The sequence below is a fragment of the Schistocerca cancellata genome, chromosome 1 (assembly GCF_023864275.1).
Source record: "Schistocerca cancellata isolate TAMUIC-IGC-003103 chromosome 1, iqSchCanc2.1, whole genome shotgun sequence".
Lineage (NCBI taxonomy): Eukaryota > Metazoa > Arthropoda > Insecta > Orthoptera > Acrididae > Schistocerca > Schistocerca cancellata.
Window position 1 is genome coordinate 985,523,540 of NC_064626.1, and position 17,876 is coordinate 985,541,415.

A 17,876-nucleotide genomic window follows, 5' to 3' on the forward strand; every position below is an offset into this window, starting at 1 on the left:
AGGAAAAGTAATAAATTCTGATGAAACTAATTTTGCTGGTGATCGTAGATCCACGAAAGCCATAGTTAAGTGTGGTGCAAAGCATGTGAAAAGGATCATAGGACACCTCAAAAAGTAGTACAGATCTAATGATGGATGCAGCGGCTGACTGAATTCCTCTCTCTCCATATACAGTTTATAAAGCAGAACACTTATATCCTGGTTGGTGTGAAGGAGGGGACCAAGGTTCAGCGTTGAATAGAAATTCAGGTTGATGGTTCTGCATGATAATGTTCAATGATTGGTTCAACAAGGTTCTCCTACATTATGTAAAGAGGAAGGATGGGTGTAAGGTCATTATTGGTGATAACTTATCAAACCGCATGTCCATTGATATAATCCATTGCTGTGAAGAAAACAGCATAAGTTTTATTCTACTTATACTAAATACAACACATATTTGCCAAACCCCTTGGCATGTTTTCGCCCTTTGAAGTCTGCATGGTGGAAAGTTTTGAACACTTAGAATATGAAGAACAGAGGGACATTGCGAAAGACCGAGATCCCGCACATGCTGAATTAAGCCTTCGATGAAGTTTGTACCAGAACTGAAGAAAATGTGAAGTCTGGATTTTGTGGCTCTGGTATAGTTCCCTTCAATCCAGACAAACTGTTAAGTAGAATTCCTGATAATGAGGAAAAGGATACCTCTGCAGACTTTTCCTGGTTAGGAATCTTTACCGAGCATTTGAAGAGGATCCCTCCTCAAAAAAAAAAATAAATAAATAAATAAATAAAATAAAAAATCTACAAGTGAAACAAAAAAAGGACAGGGAAAAAGGTTAAAAGTTCTTATTTTATTTTATTTTATAGTGATCCACTATACTCTTATAACATTCTAAAGACAATCTCCCATTAAGTTTAATCAGTGATCGACTTTAGCCTACTTAGGCAGGTAACTTTGATCGCATTTAAAGAACAATTGACACTCTTAGAAAATAGAAATTTTGTTTTTCTTTAACCTTTTCATGGGAACATTTTTCTGATCTAATTATGGATAACAGTCTGTAGTTCAGTGACTCCCTATGAATCACCTATGCCATACCATGGAAAAATAAAAAAAAACTGGTCATCTATTTTTTTTTAATTTATGTGGGAAGATGGCTTCCCATGGACTGTGAGATGATACTATCAAGTTTTTAGTAATTTTTTATTGTAAATATTGACACTGCAAAACAAAATAAAAAAGTAAACAGCATTGCTAGATTATCTTTTACTCATAAAATATTAACAAAAATTCAACTCTAGATGCTATGGAACAGTCTGAAACATGGATCTACACACAAAGCCACATTGCAATTTGAGCATATTATTCTCATCCTTTTTTCTTCTTTTCTTGCACTGCACATATGACAACGTCTGTACTTCACAATATTCTTTGGTAGATGTTCACCCATGCTGTCTGCTTTTTTTTAAATGAATACAGGTGGACATCCACATCATTTCACGAGAAACCTGACAGTGATTGTTGTGCAATCTGTAAATGGAATGTTAGCTGCTCTCCACTTCCTGTGACTGCTGCATGCACTATAAACACATTCAAAATGGCAGCATCAACCAGAAAATAAAAAAAAATACTGTGCCACCATTTCTGGTTGAAGAGATCCACATCGCCCATTACACTGTTGCGCAAACTTACGGCGCTTGGTCAAACAATGCTGCATATGGAATCATCTCTTCCTTTTCTGGAAACTAATGTAATATCCTTGGGAGATGTTGCTGTGGATAAAACTGTTATTGTCATTGTGTCTTGCCACTTTATCACGACGACTGAATCTTTTATCTGCACCTTTGAACTCGCCTTGTGAAAGTGTGCTATTTTCCTTCATCATTTCTGAAAGACCTTTCCTGTTGATCCTTGACAGTACCTACAGAATATATTCCATTATCCAGAAGTGTTTTCATTAGGTTGTACAAAGTGAAATAGTTGCCAAATACAACAATAAATTAACTGTTTTTTCAAAGATGAACACAATTCAAGTACAACCCTTTCACCAATTGAATATTGGCAATATTGTCTTCCCCTTTTCCACAACGGATATGGAACTTCAGTAGATAGCTTGTCTTAGCGTGAGACAGGCATCAGACCTTGTACCCTTTTTTTATAGGCTTCATGAGCATATATTGTTTTACGCTCGATCTTCCCTTGAAAGGTTCTTCATCAACGAATAATCTGCCTAGATCATTATATGCCTCTAAGAAAGTAGCATTTAGGGCGTCAGTCAGGGGCCTCACTTTGTATAGTTTATCATATCCATAAGCAGCCTTCCCCACTGCCTTCGAATTATCGATCAGATGAACGTTTTATAAAAATTTTTGGCCCATTTGAGAGTATGCTCTGACATGCAGAAGGGTATCTGACCTCCAGTAATTTGATAAATGGGGCAATTTGTGGATGTCTGTAATGATAAGCAACCCAATAAATTCTTTTATTTCAGAGCCTGTTGTGGCCACCAAGTTCTTTGTTCTTACAGGTGTTTCAGAGCTCAGTCGAAAATTGTATCGCTCTTGAGATGCGTACAAATTTGTTTGTTCTACAATATTCTGAATGATATTTTCATTGAAGACTTCAAGAAAATACTCATATGAACGATTCGTTTTAGAGGATGCTTTCTTTGGCAATGCTAAGCTTTTTCTAACAGAATCTATGTCTAAACACTGAGGCAGTGTTTCATCCCAATCAGTTAACAGCACTCTCATCATCATCACCCAAAGCTGAAATTTATTTCGACTCTGTGGGAGAACTTGTGAAGACTGAACACACTACATGGACTGAAACATTGTTTCCTATTGAATGCACTTGTTGTTGAAAGGAGCAGGAGATTGTGGGTGGATTGTCAGTATATTACTTTCCTCATCAGTTGAAACATCGTATGATTCAGTGTCAGAAACTGACTCATTCTCAGAAAGTGAGAAGAGATATTCTAGCACATCTTCCTCTCTGGTAAAGTAATTCTGCAGAAACCTAAGCTAAGTGAATGTACCTAATAACACATCAGTAAACAGGCCTATAGTCTACACTAAAAGTCTGAATAGGTGCCAGACACATGGGGCCGCAGGAGCAAATATTCCCACATGTTAACAACATATTTTTGATGTGTTGGAATGGACTAGAAAATTTCTTTCATGCGTTAACATGAAGAAAATTGCATAAAATATCGAATAAGTATCGTGGAATTACTTACAAATGCAATTGTCTGTAGATATACAAACAAAATCACGAAATTACATCAAAAAGACGTCTACTTGCCACCAGATAGAGCACAACAGACATACAATGCTCTGTCGATTGTTGCCAGAGTGACTGCTGGCAGCGGCGGGAATTTTCACGTGTTTCTCATTCTAGTCTACAGATGGCAGGACCAGCGAGACGTGGGAATGCTAATCCTATGGTCCCTGGAGGACTAACCCATAAAATCAATAAAAAAGCTTAAAGTTGGATCGACTTTACCCTCTTTACTGTATTATGTGTACGAAGAAAGATAGCATGAATCACACAGACCTTTTTTGCCCGCGGTAGCGACTGCAGCACTGTCCGATTTTTCAGGATGGACTTGTAATTTTTCAGAACTCACTGATCCGTCTTCCTTATGATTGTCAAATTAAAAGTGAGCTTCTAGTGAATCGGAAGGAGGCATATAAGTAATAACTCTTCTCACTGTGTCTTTGGAAAAAATTGCTAGTAAGTGTAATTACAAGTGTGTTTCCCTAACCATGATTAACAAAATGTGGTTGGAGGAAATAAAACATTACGTTTCGCAATACCGCAGAATTACAGCCCTCTTTAGAGCGAAGCTTGCATAATCGACGGAATAAGAAAAATGAGTGATTTGGAGCAAACGTTCATGTTGACTTTTCTACTGACTTTCGAATTTGGCGGTTGCATACTGCGCAAGCCCCGTGGCGGGTACGCCATTTGTTGAAATGGTTTTCCTGGTAGCTTATTAAGTCTGCCATATCTGCTATAACCAGTCTCCAGTTTTTACAGGAGCTCATCTGTTTCAGTCTGCACCATGACGTGGGGCTTTGTAACTTGTGGGCCAAATGAGGCCCTCGTCATTTCAGGTGAGAGAAGTGGGCGTGGCGTTTGTTTGGAATCTGATATACGTAATCGTTGATACGGTTGAAGTTTATGCGAGGCTATGATGCTTGTAGATGGGAAAGATTACACCTGAAATGCTGCTTTTATTTATTACCAGTTTGAGATACTGTAGCTTTACATTCCTCCATCTCCCCAAACAGAAAATTGTCTGTAACATGTGTTCTCTGCCACTTACATGTTATGCGTCTTAGCACGCTAGCTTTGTCGGCAGCTCCTTCAGTGAATTGTTGATTCAACTGTTTATCCGTGATACCGAAAGAAATGCATTGAAATGTGAAGATAGGTTCAGAGCACTGATATTCACGCACAAGACAATTTGTCGCCGACGATTGCTATTAGTTCTGTCACTTATTTAGTTCACAAGTAAACAAGTAGCAAACGAAGGAGATTAAGTTATTGCTATAATACGTAATAAGTGAAAAGTACCATTAAAAGCCGTACTAAAATTATTTACTTCAGTTTTGTCATGTAGGTAATATATGAGCAACTATTACGCATCACTTTTAGGGCCCTATTAGCACAGAGTTTAATGTAGGCCTATTAAATTCTAATAAATTTTGCTAACTTATTATTGAGCATGTTATGGTAACAAATTGCGTTTGCCTTAGCGACCTTATTAGAAAGCTTCAAGTATACACCAATACAGAAAAACCTCCGTTATTACACTTTCAATTTTTGTGTTATATACTAATAAGTTTCAAATAAGAAAATTGTGTGTAAGGTCGGCATTTTGGCATGTAATTCGGAATATCATTACCTCTACTAGAAATATGCAACATGGATGTAATACTTACTAAGGTGTGTTATGAAGTTTTTAATGTGAGAGTTGACCCTACACACGTGCAGTACATTGTTCTGGTACTAACTTTGAGAGTATTGGTACACGAGAAAAATAAAGTGTTCTGAGTGGTCACTCTCCTTACTTATTGTTTTTGTTCCATAAATTGATATTTATTTACTGGTATATTACTTCAGAAAATTATTCCATACCATAGAGAGTGAAATAAAGGAGCAGTTTTAACTGCATGTGTATTCTTTCATTTACTCACACTGTATAATCCCTAAACTCCGTAGCCTTCAGGGAAATGAAGTGAGTATGTAATAACAGGCAGAAGGAGCAATTAGTGGCTCGTACTGTAAAGTACACCAAAAATACATTATGAGTAGTGCTGTACTACTCACACTAAGAATTGTAGAAATTACTTGTATATCGTATTATATGTATATTGGGGAAAAGAGACACTTTGGAAATAAACGTCTATTGCTCTTCCTCTACTAATTAGCTGTTGTTTTTATACAGCACTTTAAACATTGCAACACTTGGCGTTACTGGGTGGAGTAACATGTAAAATAAATGAAAGGCAACCATTCACCTGCAAGTGACTGATGTGTGGAACATAGAAACACAGAACAGTAAGCAGTATTTACTCTAGCTTTTGGGGTCTTGAAGTTTCTGTATTAGAAGTACACACATTCACCAAACAATCACACATATTTCTGAATACACACGCCAGTGGCCACAGTGAGTCCCGCTTTATTTATACTTTGTTTACATTGGAAAAGTCAGAACCTGCTTAGCAAGAATGTTAAAATGTAATTTACTTCCATGAGGCCAGATTTACAGTTAAATTATAGAAATACTCGCTAATAATCTACTCTTTCACACAATTTTGTATGTCTTGAGATTTTCAATTTTCTGACTGATGGCTGTAGGCAACCTTTTACAGACTTTTATTGCAGAATATAAAATCCATTCTGAAGTCTACAGGCAGATTGATAATATACAAGGAAAGAGTTTTTGTGCAGTGTATTACAAAATGTGAAGTCGGCCATTAATTGAGTTTTGTGATCATCTTACTGGTGTGTAGTTTGCAGTGTGTGATTGGTGGTACTAATTTTTTGCTTGTGATATTTGTGTAGTCTTCAGTCAGAATCATTTAATATTAAGAATGAAGGAACACGACAAAATTTGTGTAAAACTCACAGCAAAATGTACCCAATGCCTCCACACATTCCTTTCTCAAATTTTCTACTTATGCAGAAATAGAAACACGATAGCTGTATAATTGTATGTCAGATTAGACCTTTGATCATATGCAGCCACATACTTCTAATTTGCCTGATCATTTTCATTTAAGGTTACAGATTCCATTTGTAGTTCTAGAAGCTTTTTTGCTGAATATAAGAAATGTTCTCTCAAAATTGATTTAAGTTCATTTTACAAGGATTTTTTATTTTGTTGCTATTTAAAATGGCCATTTAGACTATTGAATAATGTAAATCTCCTGTATTATCTAATATAGGGCTGTTCTGGACTAGACATGTGAATATTACAGGTGTTTCTCGTGTTTTGGCTGTGGGACTGTGTATCACATTTTCTCTGTCCTGTTTAAAATACCCGAATTGTGATTAGAGATACTGGATGTCAACTTTGTCTTGTAACATAATGATGACTTGGTATGTGATGTTATACATGTGCCATCAGTAGTCGAACAGAACACTGGCAATATTTCTTTTGCATCTTTATTAGTTTTTGGGATGTAGGTAGTGGTGACAGACTGCTATATCATCTACATTTGTACTCTGCAAACCACCATGAGATGCATGGCAGAGGGTACGTCCCATTGTACTAGTTGAGGCTTTCTTACCATTCCATTCACTTATGGAGCATGGGAAGAACGATTGTTTGAACACTTTTGGGCGTGCTGTAATTATTCTAATCTTATCCGTATGTGAGCAATGCATAGGGGACTGATTCAGATTCAGAATCCTTATTAATCATTCAGCAATATTACATGCAATAGACTTTGTCAGCTCACTTAACCTATTAGTTTTATAAAATACATTTTTACATATTTAAGTTGATATTGGGCATTTCTAAAAATTCTTCTAATGAATAGAAGAAGTTAGTTAACAAGAAGTTGTGTAACTTTTCCTTAAATACTTTGAGTGGCATGCTTGAGGCATGTTTAGACAATTTGTTATATACTTTAATTGCTATGTACTTACTACTATTGTTAGTTGTTGTTGACCTATTTTGTGGCAAGAGTAGAGAAGTACAGATTCTTGTATTGTAGTCGTGCCTTTGATTTGTTACAACTAAATTTGGTAGTTCAGCAAGTATATTGTTAACAGTATGAAGAATAAATACAGTGGTGTCCAAAATTAAGGCATCAAACAAATTTTGCAAGGTTGCATTTATTTTGCCACGAAACAGTATAAACAGGTGACAGTAAAGCAGTAACAATGCAAAGAATAAAGAATGTAAACAACCACAATATTGCATAATGGTAGACAAGAATGTTCTTCATTTGTTTCCAACTTAATAGATTTGCATGAACATTCCGACAACTGGTTAATGTGCTCAGTATGGGGTGTGACCACCTCTGGCAGCAATACAGGCCTGACAGTGATGCGGCATGCTGTGAATGATGTCATAAGTCTCATTTTGAGGCAATAACGCCCATTCTTCCCGCAGAGCTACTTGCAGTCTTGTAGAGTGGTTGGTGGATACTGATGTGATGTAAGCCATGTCCCTAGTACATCCCAGGCATGAACAAGATTTTTACTCTGCAGCATAGTGTGTGCTGATATGAAACTTCCTGGCAGATTAAAACTCCGCCAGTACCTCGTCTCCTGTCTTTCAAACTTCAGTTTTAATCTGCCAGGAAGTTTCATATCAGTGCACACTCTGCTGCAGAATAAAAATCTTATTCTGGAAACATCACCCAGCTTGTGGCAAAGCCATGTCACCACACTATCTTTTCTTGCAGGAATGCTAGTTCTGCAAGTTTCGCAGGAGAGCTTCTGTGAAGTTTGGAAGGTAGAAAATGAGGTACTGGCAGAAGTAAATCTGTGAGGACGGGTTGTGAGTCATGCTTGGGTGGCTCAGTTGGTAGATCACTTGCCAGCAAAACGCAAAGGTCCCCAGTTTGAGTCCCAGTCTGGCACACAGTTTTAATCAGCTAGGAAGTTTCATCCCCAACATGCTCTGAGATTCAAATTGAACGAGTGAGTAGGCCACGCCATGCGTGCAATATCTTCCATTTCCAAGAGGACACCAGTCACGTGTGCTCTATGAGGTCGAGCGTTAGTGTCCATCAGTATGAAGTCTGGGCGCACAGCATCTCGCAGCAACCGCAAATGAGGTCCCAAGATCTTGTCACTATACATTACAGCAGTTAAACCTTGCCGATTTACCTATGTAATTTCATGTTCAAATGTGTGTGAAATCTTATGGGACTTAACTGCTAAGGTCATCAGTCCCTAAGCTTACACACTACTTAACCTAAATTATCCCAAGGACAAACACACACCCATGCCCGAGGGAGGACTCGAACCTCTGCCGGTATCAGCCGCACAGTCCATGACTGTAGCGCCTTAGACCGCTCGGCTAATCCCGCGCGGCTGTAATTTCATGAAGAGGGGTTCGAGTGGTAAACATAATCCCTGCCCATACTGTTCAGGGTCCTCCTCAATATCAGTCTTTCCACAACGTTTGGGTCCCAAAATCATGTAATCATGCACCATATTCCCTCCAGATGCAAATCCATTGAGAATCACTCTCCAGATGAAATCGGGACTCATCTGTGAAAACGTTTGTCCACTGTTCGACTGCCCAGGTGGCATATTGATGACTGCGCTCTAGGCGTTCCCTTCTGTGAAGACGTGTCAGAGGTAGAAATACAGCAGGTCTCTGACAATAAAGGCCACTCTGCCGAAGCCTTCTGCACACCATTTGCCTCTATACAACACATCCAGTTGATGCTATGAACTCACATGCCAGTTGCGCGCAGTGCTAAGGAGGTACTGTTGTGCCCTTACAGCCAAATAACAGTCCTCTCATCTGAAGTCACACATGGCCAGCCCTAGCCAGGACTTCGGGATACAGTTTCGATCTCTATATACTGTCACCACATCCGAGAAAGAGCAGAATGATTCACACTAAGCCATGGAGCCACATCAGTTAGCGACTGTTCTGCTTTCTATCTTTCTCTGGTCCTCCACAGCAGAGACTCTGGTATGCATCTTCTGTGCAATATTGCACCGTTTGTGACTGTGTAAACAGCAATTGCATTTTCTTTTGCCATATTCATACTACTAACAAGATTATCAAATAAATGGTTTACAGACATAAAAGTTGTATCATCTGCATACATAAATGTCTTTATGTCTACGTTTCCTGCTAAGTCATTTATATGTACAAGGAATAGAAGTGGTCCTGATTTAGAACCCTGTGGCACTCCATGTTGAACCTCAAGTGTGTTTGGCAGAGGACTTCCTGAACTCACCTCTTGTGTTCTTTTATTAACGTATGATTTGATGAGTTTTAAACTTCTGTCACATATTCCATAGTACTCCAGTTTAGAGAGTAAAACAAAGTGGCCAACATGGTCAAAGGCCTCGCTCAGACCACATAAAGTTACCTGTATGTGAACATGGTCTCAAATGCTGTTAAAATGTGCCTCACTAAGAGTTCTGTGGGATGTACAGATGACTTTTCTTTTCTGTAACCAAACTATGATGACGTACTTAACATATCATTTAGTTCTAAGTACTCATACATCTGCTGATACATTATGCCTTCAAAGACTTTGCCTAGTACAGGAATTAGTGAAATTGGACTTTAGTTTACAGGATCTTCTTAAAGACTGGAGTCACCTTGTATAGTTTGAGAGGATCAGGAAAAACCCCTTCTATGAGACACAAGTTTATAGAATATGTTAAGGGTGCTGCAACGTAATGAATAATTTCTTTCAGTAGGTTGTTTAACATATTAAAAATATCTGTACTATATGAATTTTTCATTTCTTTGACAATTTTAAGAACTTCATCTTTACGTACTTCTTTGAAGTGTTTCAGTGAAATTCTTCTCACCCAGGTTCACATTTACCCAGACATAATCTCTATTAGATGTGCCCTTCACATGAAATCAGTCTTTGAGTTATTTGTCCTTATGACCCATAATATGTTTAAGGACTTTTCCATTTTCAAATCGTCCTCTCCTTGTGTCGCGGCAGGGGAGGAGAGAGAATTAATGCCCCACATCTTACACCACAATCCTTGTTCTGGGGAGCCTTTACACACACGTCACTGTCATCTATGCATATCCTGCATGTTCTTTTACTAATATTCATGTTCGGTGTTTTCCTTAATACATATTTTGTTACACATCAGCATAGAGGGGCAATATGTATCTCTTCGTATTCTTACCGGAGAATGATACTCACTAAGTAAAACCATAAAATAAGTTATCATAGAGAAGAGCACAAATACTGCGAGGATCTGTTATTTTATTTGTGTGTGGAGAATCATGCCAAGGGACGATGCATTTCTTCAAGATGGGATGTAAATCTCAGTAACTTTATGAGAGGAGGTAGATGTGTGGACACAGTTATAGAAGCTCTTTAGCACTGCCTGACTACTTTGGAGAAGCATGAAGTTTTTGGAGAATGTATATTTTTGACGACAGTTCTGGGGTTGAACAGTGAAACAGAAATGTTACATTCATATTCATTCTTTATACAGACTGACTTCTGTATAGAGTGTTCATATTAACATTATGATTTGACAGAAGTTTGATACTATCCAACTGACATTGTATGCATTTGTAGACAATACACAGATTATCAGTATGATAGTTCTTCATATATTATTCAAGAGAAGTTAGAGTAGCAGTATTGAATTTCCTTAATGCACTAACTACACAAGATTGGTCATGGACATGTACAAGAAAAAGGTAATGAAGAAACAATACTAAGTCCACATTAATCAAACAGTGTCCAACGAAATGAAATACCGTATAATTCAACTCCTCCTATATTACTCACAAAACTCTTCTAGTGGCTCATTGAGTATAAAGATAAAGTGACCAGTGACGACACTGTTGAGTCCCTTGGAAACCTCATTAAAAGTATTTTCTAATTTTATATAAAATGACATTTTTCTGTGGGTGAATACACATATTACTGACACAAGGCACATTGTTTCGAACTTTTTTACACAAAAAGATTTTATTATCGTTACTTGCTGTGGTGCTAGCACTGTTGAAGCCAATAGTAATGTAACATAACACCAAGCATTTTTGGGCTCTTTATATCTCTCATAATGCTACCGAAATAAAAGTGACCTACAAAGACAGACTAGGCATCACACCTTATCCTTGAAAGGAAGATTATTATGCTACCTCTGGCATGTTTCCATAGTTAACAGGAAGGGAAATCTACTGCCTTGTGTTTGAGCAGTTATCAGGTAAAAGTGCAACAGTTATCTTTTTTTCGCTTTACTGTAAGACTTACAACATACTTTCTAGAGGAAAGAGAATAGTTCACATAAAAACAAAGAACACAAGAATTTGCTGGATAAGAGTATTATGCCAGCCTTAGTCACCCAACGTGAAAGAGTGAAAAAATGAATTTTCAGCACACTATCCATCTCCTGCTCTGTCTGTTGGGGATTTGATCTGATTGCCACAGAACTTGGGGTATGGGCATTGCCATGACTGCAAAGTTCAAAGCTCTTGCCACAAGAACTGGCTGTAGTCTGAGCTTTTTGATGATGACGGCGACACTACCTTTCAGTTGATTATTGCAGATGTACAGTGGTCTTGGACACCATCACATAGGTGTCCAGTGACTCTATGAATGTATGCTCTGCAGTTGGTGACCATTAAGATTTGATCACCCCCCCACCCACAGTAGATATGCTCTTAATGGAAATAGTACGCTCCTGCCTGGAAATGATGAAATCCACTGTATTACGCTGAAACATACTCTTTTTATGTGGAGTGGAAAAGTCTGATGTAGCCTTATGATAAGGCATCCTTAATGTATCATGGTGAAAAAAAAATTCTATGAACAGTTTGACACCATAGGTCCTTCTTATCTTCATCCACTGCTGGAAGGACCTGCTGCTGACAAAAGTGAGCATTGCTCAGGATATGCCTAATTTCAAAAGCAGTCTTCAGGCACATTCCCCATGGATCCAACACTATAGTGACAGAAGACTGTTTAAAGTATTTGTTATTTACTGAAAATAGGCTGATATTTTGGAAAGTCATCGTACAGACATAGACAAAAGTAACAGTTATGTAACAAACGTACTTGGGGAAAATGACAAAAGATTCATTGGTGTGACAATGGCAAAAGAAAAGATGATATCGTAATGGTAACTTGAAAGAATGAACTGAATTAAAGAAAACAGTTCAGAAATGTCTTCAACAGGATGTGAGGTGATATAGTGAAATTTTGATAAGAGAAATGGTTGAAAATGATAAGATTGTGAAGGAAGTGAAACAGAAACATATGTAGGGTAGATGTCGCATTTTGTTTGTTCAACAACAGAGAGAAAATTCTACAAACATACGAAGATGTATGAAAGCTTGACACAAAAGCAAGTGTCAATAAATGTGCAACATCTGAAATATAATTCTAATATGTGACAGTTGGTTGTAATAATAAATATTAGAATTAAATATTTGTATTTTCATGGGTATACTTGTGTGCTTAGAGATGAGTCAGAAATGCAGATAATTAATAATGGCACAAGAGAAGTAATCCCACATGAGGTTTGTAAAGCGATCTGGTGTCAATGAAAAGAATGCCTCTTGGAGATAGGGGTGTGTGAATAAAAGTGATTAAAGCAGGAGAAAAAGCAACACAAAAGGAGCTTACAAAACTGTGTATAGAATTGGGACTTGAACCTGGGATTTTGGCCTTTTGTGGGAAAGTGCTCTGATGATTGAGTTATCGAAACATGGCTCATAACCCACCCAACAGCTTCATTTCAATTTGTAAACAAATGTTCCTCGTACCAAGTTCTCCCTCATACATAGTGTGAGCAGCAGATGTCACACAGAAAGGTTTGAGGTATGCAGCCAGAAAAATCTCAGATCAGATACCCAGTGATGTAAGGAGTTAATAGATAATAAAATTAATTCCAAACAGCAACTGAAATCATACCTGCTTTGAAAAAACCTCCTGCACTGGAAGTCACTCTGACCCAGAAAACTAATTGTGGGCCCACCATGGCTTCGTGAAGTGGGGATTTGCACAAAAACACAGAAAAATCCGAAACCTCACTAATGCCAAACAAAAAACAGTAACTAAACTTTCTGGCTAGCTTGTACACTCATTACAGCAATGCTGGACATGAGACGGGTGATTGACAGAATTACAAAAGTTTGGACCAAGAATCCTTTATCATGCCAGTGTTATTAATGCTCACTGTAAAGAGTGGTGAACTCTGCTGTCACGGAAATGACACTGTGGCTGAGGGCATGTCGCTCTGGCCGCAACTCTGGTCTCAGGTCATCACTAAAGTGTGCTTTCTGCCATGTCTATCCACCAACTCTTCTAGTTGTGGTTTCACATGGATACTTTCGATCCACTCGCCTCCGTGCATAAGCACCAACTCTGATAGTCTTAGCTCATTCTTATATTCTGCTATATTTTCCCACCAAACCATGCCTACCCGCTAATAACAGAAAATGCAAAACACGGTGACCCAGTAGCAAGGTTCGCACCAGCATAAAATCCCGGAAGCAGCTCAAAATGATTTGCTGTTGTTTTCTGCAAGCCATATTTTTGTCAAAAACTGGCTGATGGTTATCTTCAAAATCACACATTAACAATAATCCAGAAAAGCAAGTGAGCCCAACATTATGTTGCGTGAAAGGAAATACAGCTGCATAGAAATCAGTAAGAACAGTTACTGTGATCCAATATACTTTAATAATAAAAACATAGCAAGTGAAATGTGAATCATTATCAACCTCAAATTGCAGAATCAGTCTCATATTAAATGAAAAATGCATGTGAATTTTCCTGCAGTGTGTTGCCATATTTTTCACGCAGAAAGTGTACTGCAATTTTAAAACTGACTCATACCACATCATAGCAAGAGCTCGCCTCCTTAGCTGAGGTGTCAGCTTGGCCAACTGCCATGCGGAGGACCCGGGCTCAATTTTCGGCACTGCGAAGGAACAGGGTGCACCTAGCCTCATGTGACTAACTGAGGAGCTACTTGATTGAGAAATAGTCACAAAAACTGATAATAGGATGAGCAGTGTTCTGACCCTACGCCTCTCCATACAGCAACCAGTGACACCATTGGCAGAGGATTACAGTGCGGTCAGTCAGTACTGATGGGCCCAAGAGGTCCTGTGGAGAGGGTAAAGAAGTATACTGCTTGCAGCTAGTTGAGGTAATCTTCAACAACAAATAGAACAACTTAATATAGTGTTTAGGACAGCTACAGAATAAATGGATAGCCAAGAAATAAACTGGACAGTAAAAAAAGTAAGGAGGACATTTGTTAAACTAAACAGAGATTTAAAAACTAAGCTTTTGATGTTTGATGGAAAGGTTCACAGTCAGTGTGTATTAAAAATTTTGTCTTACAGCAATGGCACATTTACAGTCAACATAAAAAACATTCAAAAACTGGGGTTTACTCAGTGAGAAATGCAGAGATGGATGTTGGAAATTACTAGGAGAGACAAGAAAATAAACACACTGAGAAACAGACTGTAGTGAGAAAAGTGATTATGACAGTAATGAAAATAAAACAGAGGTGGAGAGGGCATATATCTTCATGAGTGGATGGTAAATGGAGCAATGATATAGATTATTCGATACCAAGAGATAAGGAAAGAGCATGAAAATGAGCTGATTGATGGTGGGCAGATGGCATTAGAAATGGGAAAGTAACATAATTGTTTATAGCTGAAGATTGCAATGTCTGGAGAAGTTGAGAAGAGGCTGTTGTTCAACAGTGGATACTGTTTGGCGGCTGCTGCTGCTGCTGCTGCTGCTGCTGATGATGATGATAATGATATGAACATAAGAATATTCTATGAAAGCGGAACACAGCTCTCCTAAAAATTGGCAGCAATGGGCTGTAAAAGACACTTGCAAAGTAATGTTTTTGATATCATGAAGAATGTCAGTGCTAACCAGAATGTGGGAAGGTTCAATTTGCAGATCCATAATTCTTTGAGGATAAGGCACTTCAAGTGACATTTTCAAATCTTCTGTTTTTGTCTGTAAGTGAATGGTGCTTTCTTTCTTTCTTTCTTTGGCCACATGGAGCTGCTGCAGTAAATTTATTTATGCATTAGCTGACAAACCAGACACTGCCCAGGTTTCTTTTTGCCAATCTTCTGCTAGAAACAAAAAACAAAACAAAAAATGAGCTACATTTGTAGCGGAGGATCGAAAAAATTTCATGCCCATGTATTTGTGAAAATACCTTTGCAATTACAAAACATTTGTAGGCTACAAAGAAATGTGCATAATGTTCAAATACAGTATCCTTAAGATTATTTTGTATACTTCTGTGTGACACCGCTGCTTCATAGTTCTAGAGATGCTCCTCTTTTCGCTTAAGGCCGTTTGCACTTAGCAGTTGAAAGCAGTCAAAAACACTGCCAGTTGTCAGAGATTTCTTTAATCGGACTCGACTATGAGTATCTTAGTAGTAAAGAATAAATGTATTAGAGCTTTGTGCATGATCCGGCAATTTTTCAAGCATCTCAGTGTTTATGACATCGTATCTGTGTGCAGTACTACAATATACTTCTCTAAGTCATTTAGTGGCATTTGTGGATACTGGGTGTGAAATTTATTGCAAATACAATTAGTAGTAAAGAAGTAATACATTTAAATGTCATGCATGATGCGGCAGTTTTTCATGCATTTCATTGTTCCTGAGATATGCTAGGTACTGGTTGTTATTTCCCCCCCCTCCCCCCCCCCCCCCCCCAGTGATTGTTGCCAGACAGTAAAAGATCTGAGTACCTAGTTTGGTTGAAGTTGCTTCAGTGTTTGAGGAAGAGATGTGGTGGAAATGTACAATACATATGGATAACAGTTATGTTCTTTGTAAGGATTTGCACAAAAAAAGTGCATGTTTTGTTTGATGCCATCCCTTCTGCCACTATGAATACTCTATGATGCTCACAGTATCAGCTGAGTATTTTTCTTTGATATTTTGTGTAGCATGTTGTACAAGTGTAGAGTATGAAAACTTCTTTAAAGGCCCGTTGTTGTGATGGCACTGTGGGGCAGTGGCGTATAGCACTGACTGGTAATTGTGAACCCAGGTTTGATTCCTATTAATATCAACAAATGTTTCTTGTTTTCATTCCTTGCAATTTTAAACTAAATATTATAAAATTTAAAAACAACAGTTCACTTTTTATATGTGAAATTAATATGTTCGATTTAGTTACAATAACTACCCTTGTAAGTCACAAGGCTATAGGCTAGAGGGTGGTAAAACAGCAAGTGTAAAAGGAGATTTAGTATGTGTAGATAATCTGCTAAAGAGAGCTCTTCCAGTAAACCATTAGAGTAGTATGTGAGATCTAAAAAGTTAGGTAGATGTACTTCAGATGTAACTCTTAACAATGGAGGAGTGTGGGATGATGCTCACCAGTTCGGCTTGGACAACACTGAAAATTTTGGAATATTTGCAAAATATTTTGATATGCTTCTTAAATGTCCAGAACCAATGCAAAAGTTTGAATACTCAAACACTCATGAAAATCTGGATGACTTACCCCAACTATCAAAAAAATCGAGGCGTTATTAAAAACCTTATGAAGCTAGTGGAGAAGACTATTACAGCAGAACTTTTGAAATGGGCTTACTCAAAAGAAAAAAGAGCTAAAATTAATCTTTGAGAAAACTTGTAAAACAGAAAAATTCCCAGGAGAGTGGCCTTGATACAACCAGTACATAAAGAAGGCAATAAACGAGATGTTAACAACAGAAGAATTTCTTTGCAACCAGTTGCATATAACATATTTTCCAAGATTGTACTAAACAGAGTAGAAATAACATTGGAGAATAATTTAGGTGAATATCAATGTGGTTTTAGGAAGGGCAGATCATGTTCTGGACAAATATTTAATCTGAAGTCGATCATTTGCCACAGATTACTGAATTAGAAAGGTCAATATTTTTCTTTGAAACTGCATATAAAATACTGTGAAAGCTTAGAGTACAAGTGATTTTAAAACTGTCATGTCATGCCTCCACCATGGGGAAGTGGTCTAAAGCATAGAGTGGTAATTTATGGATCCATTTACACTCCTGGAAATTGAAATAAGAACACCGTGAATTCATTGTCCCAGGAAGGGGAAACTTTATTGACACATTCCTGGGGTCAGATACATCACATGATCACACTGACAGAACCACAGGCACATAGACACAGGCAACAGAGCATGCACAATGTCGGCACTAGTACAGTGTATATCCACCTTTCGCAGCAATGCAGGCTGCTATTCTCCCATGGAGACAATCGTAGAGATGCTGGATGTAGTCCTGTGGAATGGCTTGCCATGCCATTTCCACCTGGCGCCTCAGTTGGACCAGCGTTCGTGCTGGACGTGCAGACCGCGTGAGACGACGCTTCATCCAGTCCCAAACATGCTCAATGGGGGACAGATCCGGAGATCTTGCTGGCCAGGGTAGTTGACTTACACCTTCTAGAGCACGTTGGGTGGCACGGGATACATGCGGACGTGCATTGTCCTGTTGGAACAGCAAGTTCCCTTGCCGGTCTAGGAATGGTAGAACGATGGGTTCGATGACGGTTTGGATGTACCGTGCACTATTCAGTGTCCCCTCGACGATCACCAGTGGTGTACAGCCAGTGTAGGAGATCGCTCCCCACACCATGATGCCAGGTGTTGGCCCTGTGTGCCTCGGTCGTATGCAGTCCTGAT

General features: G+C 38.3%; 1 protein-coding gene across 1 annotated transcript in view; it reads left to right on the forward strand.

Annotated features, from left to right (window-relative positions):
- The first annotated feature begins 3,943 nt into the window (after positions 1-3,943).
- Positions 3,944-17,876, forward strand: part of LOC126088487 (flotillin-1) — a 176,294-nt gene continuing 162,361 nt past the window's right edge. The window contains exon 1 of the mRNA XM_049906630.1: positions 3,944-4,104. Within this exon, the coding sequence (XP_049762587.1) occupies positions 4,053-4,104 (52 nt within the window). The 5' untranslated portion in view covers positions 3,944-4,052. The remainder of the gene's footprint in view (positions 4,105-17,876) is intronic.